This window comes from Hipposideros armiger, unplaced genomic scaffold (assembly GCF_001890085.2).
Source record: "Hipposideros armiger isolate ML-2016 unplaced genomic scaffold, ASM189008v1 scaffold_0, whole genome shotgun sequence".
Lineage (NCBI taxonomy): Eukaryota > Metazoa > Chordata > Mammalia > Chiroptera > Hipposideridae > Hipposideros > Hipposideros armiger.
In genome coordinates, this window is record NW_017731350.1 from 9,998,122 (window position 1) to 10,005,198 (window position 7,077).

At 33.4% G+C, this 7,077-nt stretch overlaps 1 protein-coding gene across 1 annotated transcript in view; it reads left to right on the forward strand.

The window, feature by feature from the left end:
• The window catches only part of RAD51AP2 (RAD51 associated protein 2), an 8,857-nt gene extending 4,109 nt beyond the window's left edge, over positions 1 to 4,748 (forward strand). Inside the window, exon 3 of the mRNA XM_019661878.1 lies at positions 4,630 to 4,748. Coding sequence (XP_019517423.1) covers positions 4,630 to 4,748 — 119 coding nt within the window. The remainder of the gene's footprint in view (positions 1 to 4,629) is intronic.
• The last annotated feature ends 2,329 nt before the right edge of the window (positions 4,749 to 7,077 follow it).

Here is a 7,077-nt window from a genome sequence, read left to right on the forward strand (position 1 = left end):
TAGGATCATTTAGGTATATTATTATAATAATTTATGACTATGGCATTTAAACTTTTGATTACTATTAAGCAAATAAAACAAAAGAAAAGTTAAACAACTAACCTCATCCTTTGCCTAAGAGGCCTCCAATATCAGAATGAAGCACATCAAGTCTAACGTGTATTCTAATGTGTAGTACCAAGGGGGACGAGGCAGGGGGAAGACTGACCCTAGGGAACTGTTTCCTAAATGACTACATTTTCCTTTGGTCAGAAATTGCTGCTATTAAACAACAAGACTAGATCTAGAAAGAATGATGATGTAGGTGAAATATATTTCCCGAAACATCTTTAATCGTTCATCATTTCTCAAAACACTTTTCCTGGCTTCTTATCAGTAGAATGCTGTCCCTAGTACCTTTATTTAGTCACTTCAGAACTGCATCATTCCCTCTTTTCTTAGCTTACAATGAAAATCTTAAAAATTAATCCAAGTCCTGGAAGATCAAAAAGCCCACAGGCAGTCTCTTCTCACCTGAATAAGAGGGAATAATTGAGGGAAGAATACAATATGAGATTAAAGCAGGGCGGCACAATTAACCTGGAAAAGATAGGAGTTGTTTTTTCTAGGACAGAAAGAAAGGAAGATATTGGGTTTATTTTATTATTATTTTTATTTTTTTTATTTATTTTTTAGCTGAGCCATCCTGCTACCTGTTGGCAGCTCAGCGGCTGCTCAGCTCGGGCTGGACTCAAACTGCTGTTGCTCAGAGCTCAAACTCTTGAGCGAGCTCTTAACCAACTGAGCCACTCGGCCGGCCCAAAGGTTTATTTTATTTTAGAATGGAGAAGGATTAGGGAACATGTACCCATATTTGTCATCATGATTATAATTGTGATCATGAAATGGATATACTCGTATGAGCAAGATTAAATTATGTGCACAAATTGGAAAAGCAATGTTACATTTGTTGGAAATATATGAACCTGTAATACTGTAGGGTGCCTTCACAATGAAAAGTACTTCTTTGTCATAAAATATGAAAAATAATGTGTGAGGTCAGCCAGAATTATTTAATATTACGTTAGGATAGCTGTCTTGGATTTACTTTCAAAGTGCATAAAAATGGGATATCTTCCTGAGGCTTGTTAAAATCTGTAATGTAAAGAAAGAGTTGAGAAATACTGGGAAGTGGGGATAAGAATGAACTAACTACTTAGGAGGAATGGGTACCTGTTTATGCAGTGTGATTTCAAAGGCATTGGGAAACTGATTGTGCTGAAATATTTTTTAAATTAGTGTCAGGTGAACAAAGCAACACAGTGATTAGACATTTATATACCTCATAAAATTATAACCCCAATAAGTCTATTATTTATTTGACACTGTACATAATTATTACAATATTATTGACTATATTCCCTATGCTGTACTTTATATCCCCATGACTAATTTTTAAAATTATAGTTGACATTCAATACTATTTTATATCAGTTTCAGGTGTACAGCACAGTGGTCAGGCATCCATACAACTTATGAGGTGATCCGCTCATCAAGTTCAGCACCCATTCGACAGCATGCACAGTTTTACAACATTTTTTACTATATTCCCCTCACTACACTTCATATACCAGTGACTATTTTGTAACTACCAATTTGTGCTTCCTAATCCCTTCACCTTTCTCACCCATCTCCCAATTCTGCCTCCCATCCAGCAACCACAAGTTTGTTCTCTGTGTCTGAGTCCATTTCTGATTTGTTTGTTCATTTATTTTGTTCTTTACATTCCACATATAAGTGAAATCGTATGGCATTTGTTTTTCTCAGTCTGACTTATTTCACTTCATATAATATCCTCTAGGTCCATCCATGTTGTTGCTAATGGTAAGATTTCATTCTTCTTCATGGCCGGGTAATACTGCATTGTATAAATGTACCACAATTTCTTTATCTAATCATCTATTGATGGGCATTTTGGTTGTTTCCATATCTTGGATATTGTGAATAAAACCACAGTAAACATAGGAGTGCATGTATTTTTTCAAATTCGTGTTTTGGACTTCTTTGGATAAATACCCAGGAGTGGAATAGCTGGGTTGTACGGTAGTTCTATTTTTAACTTTTTGAGGAACCTCCATACCGTTTCCATAGTGGCTGCACCAATTTGCAATCCCACCAGCAGTGCGCAAGGGTTCTATTTTCTCCACATTCTCGCCAGCACTTGCTGTCTGTTGATTTATTGATGATAGCCATTCTTACCAGAGTGAGGTGGTATCTCATTGTGGTTTTTATTTGCATTTCTCTGATGATTAGTGACACTGAGCATTTTTTCATGTCTATTGGCCCATCTGTATGTCCTTTTGGAGAAATGTCTATTCAGGCCCACTGCCCATTTTTAAATTGGATTGTTTGGGGGTTTTTGGTGTTGAGTTGTATGAGTTTTTTAAAATAAATTTTGAATATTCACCCAATGTGAGATGTATTATTGACAAATATCCTCTCCCATTCAGTAGGATGTCTTTTTGTTTTGTCGATGGCTTCCTTTACTATGTGAAAACTTTTTAGTTTGATGTAGTCCCATTTGTTCATTTTTTCTTTTGTTTCCCTTGCCCGAGGAGATGGGTCAGTAAAGATATTACTAAGGGTAATGTCTGAGAATTTACTTCCTATATTTTCTTCTAGGAGTTTTATGATTTCAGGTCTTACATTTAAGTCTTTAATCCATTTTGAGTTTATTCTAGTGTATAGTGTAACAAGGTGGTCCAGTTTCATTTTTTTTTTGCATGTATCTGTCCAGTTTTCCCAGCACCATTTATTGAATAGATTGTCTTTATGTGATGAAATAATTTTGATACTTACCCACTTCTCATTGTGATGACTCCAATTTAATTTTCTACTCCTTACGTCTCCAGTACATCCTGTCACTCTTTGTCTCTCTCTCCTCTTTCTGTGGTGTGGAGAAGGCAAGTGTTTTGAAATTATTTTGAGCATGTGTTCTATGCCAACAAGCCATTGTCATTTAGCATCAATTCTCCCCTAACTTTAAAGTATATACGAATGACTTGGGTATCTTGTTAACGATTCTGATTCTCTTATGGGGTAGGCCCTAAGATTCTGCATTCCTAACAAGCTCCCACAAATGTAGATGCTGCTAGTCTGTGGACTATACTTTGAGTTGCAAGGATTTAGGAAGCAATTTGAGTGAGGTATTTCTAAAAGACGACTAATAAATTTCATGACATTATTTTAAACACTGATTTTTAAAATGAGCAATTTCTGATAATGTGCTTGAATATTGCGGATCATTAAATGATACAAAGCAATACATTAATCCAGAGTATAGTGATAGTAAAAGGGATCATAATTTATTTAATAAAAAAGTAGGAAATCCAAGGAGACAAAGATGCACATCTTCACAACCACAACTTAATGATTGTTTAAGGGCATTTGCTTTGCAAAAGGCCTGCTGTTGATACAAATTGGTTCAGTGATTTTCCACCCATTGCAAAATTACCAGATGTATCTGTCATATTAGAATGTGAAAAAGGAAAGCTAGGAAAAAGTAACCAAATAGATAATTATGGCTTTGTTCTGAAATAGTAATCTCATAATGAAGTACACTTAGCATAAATTGCTGAAATTATCTAATTTATAACCAAATCTAGTCTATCAGACATGATCCAACAATTTTGTTTTATTTGCGCAATCCCCTTTTGTTTAAAAACCGAAAAAAATCTAGCAATAAATTTTTCCCTTATTTTTTATAAGTAACTATAATTTTAATGTTAAATAAAGTATCATAAACTAACTTATAGCTGTTTTTGTGTTGTTTTCTCCCTATTTATATATGGTTAAAATTCGTATTTTATTTCATTATTGTAAACAGATACACACACACATTCGTTTGCTTCAACTTAGCTGTTTACCTTTGGTCAGGTTTAAGTTTAGTTTGATTACACTATTTTTATTATAATGGTCTTTTCTGTTAAGGTCATACTAATTCATGAAAGCTTGATACATTTTTATCTGTACACTTGTATCTCACTGTTTACTGAAAAAACACTCTCAAAGTTAGAGGTATTTTTTTATTTCATTATCAAATGTAGGCAACTCTATTTGTCTGGTTAACTGATTTAGTCACAGACACACCTACATGAAATGTTTTGAAAATGATACTGTGATGTTAAATAAAAACTTCAAAATCAGAGCCCCTCCATTGATACATAACAAATGAAATACATTTGTGTTCTATTTTGATAATAATCTCTACCAGAAGCCAAACATAATCATTAGCATGATAGCCTAGTGTTTAGCTTCTAATAGAAAAATGACATGGTCTTTAAAGCCTCTATATCAAATCAACTTTAAATAAAACCTATATGGTTTTGTTCTTGTTAAGTCAGATTGCCTGACTAGAATTCTGATTTTATTTGGTTGCTATTTTATATAGAGTAAGTTATTTAACTTTTGTGCTGAGGTTTCACATTTTAAAATTGGAGATAGGATTAAGTAAACTAATTCATGTAAAACACAGTTCAGTGGCTCAGTAAGTGTTCCTAGTATGATTAGAAGTTAGCAAGAAGTGTTTAAGCTCAGAAACTATGAGTAATTTTTATTCTCTTATTTACTTTTATTGTCTTATATCTTTAGGTACTAATTTTTCATATGGAATTTCAAGAGTACTACCTCTTAAGACATGCAGTCGACCAATCAGAATTGGTTTGTCAAGAAAAGCTAAGCTGAAACAACTTCATCCCTATCTAAAATAAATATGTTATGAGAAGTTAAAAGAAGATATTGGACCTTAATGTTTCAAAACATGCATATCTATTAATCTTTTGTTTCTTTCTTTGGATAAATGCTTTCTTCCAGCTTGGAAGTTTTGAGCTTTCTGTGTTAAAAAGTATTGAGAAGGTTGTGTGTGTGTATTATCTAATTACAGTTAAAAATTACATAATATGTTATTGATGTTTTCATGTCATATTAACAGTATGCACATTAAAGGTTTTTGTGATGTTAAAAACCTTGTCAATTTAGTTTTCATTATATATATATATATATATATATATATATATATATATAATGCTTTTGTGGAGAAGATTGATAGCTTTTATAGGTTTCTCAAAAGGATCCATAACTCTTAGGTAATGAATGACTATGCTAATCCACTTGCTCTATTTTTCAAGGGAAAAAAAATAGAGCTGCAGAGGAGAGGTAAGTTTTTCAAGATCACAGTTAGTATCAGGATTAGGATAGAGGCCCTCTCCTCTGTACCATTCTTTCCCACTTGTCTCTTTATTCACTTTCTAGTTTCTATCCCCACTCCAGGGTCTATTTTGGCCCCAGAGCAGAATTATGATCACATAGTTAATATTTACTATTACTTTATTTATTCTTAGAACAAATATATTTTAATACTCATACTATTGTGTTAATCTCAGTGATAAAATAGAGAAAACGATTGGAAGAGAAATGTGAGATATTTATATATAATTTAAAGGCAACCATCAGTAGAATAATACTTTTCAAAATGCTAGACAGAGAAATAAGAATAAAATGCACTACTTGGCAAAAACTAAGGAAAGAAGTAAGCATCAAGAAAACATAAAAAACAGAAAGCATATAATAAAAGGAAGACTGAATATATCAATTAAGAAAATAAATGTGATTGGATCAAATTTTCTTATTACAAGCCAAGGTTCTCAGACACACTAAAAACCATCTCAAATTCAGCTCTATCCATGAATTTCCATCCCCTACCATGTACTTTGTAGCTTCAACACCCTGTCCTAATTTCATTCCGCCTCCCCCCACCAAACTCATCACTTTTTTCACACACTATATTATTTACACCTTGCAAGAAAGAATGCAAGTCTTTGAATGCAAGATTCATGCCCCACCTCCCACTGTATCTCAAGGGCCCAGAATAGTTCCGGCCCCTTGTGTACCCATAAAATATTATTTGAGTAAATAGATGAATGATTTTCTACATCTGCTTGTAATTGCTGCTTTTTTGAATTCTTAATATCTTTATGACATTGGGCAAGTCCACATATCTAAAGGGGATACTAATATCTCATGGGATTACTGTGAGGATTAAATGAGATATTAATAATATATGTTATATATTTATAATATCTGATACATAGTAACTAACAACAAATAACAATTCACTGATATATAGTATCTACTCAATAATTTATAAGTTTTTAGTATGTTTTTACTTTTTCTTGAATTTTTTTCTCCCGGAACCTGAATTCAGTTATTTTCAGGAATGTACTTATTCCTCTGTGTCTTCTGAAGATATGCCTTTTACTTTTTTTTTTCTGCAACAGTCCTTATCTTCCTTTTTCTTCTTTTTATGATTGTTATAAACCCCAAACTGTATTTTTTTTAATCTTTTATACAAGGCAAATCTCAACACAATCAAGGTTTGTCTTCATAAACCTTGGTGTTTTCCCTGTTCTATATTGCTGCGTGTAAATATTTAATTCTGTTCTCATATCTATTTCTTGAGGGCAAATTTATGTGCTTCCTGTCTTATTCCTAATCTTTTGGAAGCTTTTACAGATGCTGTCATCTTCTCTCTAACAAACGATATAAACTTAAAACGACTATTGGTTCTTTCATACACTTAACTTTGTGGTAAGTTTAAACTCCTAGCCCATACTGCACTGCTTACAGTGGTTTTCTATGCCACTACCCCATTACTGCTTTCATCTATAGAGCTTTCTTTGAAAATAATTTGGAAAAATTTTACACCTCTACCAATGTAAAACTTGTTCATGTTAGTGTCATTATTTGAGCACCCCATCCCCCAGTACCTCTTACCCTAACACACATATATACACACAAACAGACATGACCTCCCTGCCTCGTCCTATGAGTTCTTGTTTCTGGAATTAGAAAATTGGAGACCAGGGGGGAGGTAACATTGCAGCTCTTCTGGTTTTGTGTCTTCATAGCCAGGTTGGGAGAGGCTGCATTGGGGGATGTGGTAGGATACATTTGAAATCGAAACCCATCCTCCCTCCACCTTGTTCTTTTTATCTTTGTTCTCAAAATGTAAAAGTTGAAGGCTTTCAGATCAGAAGAAAA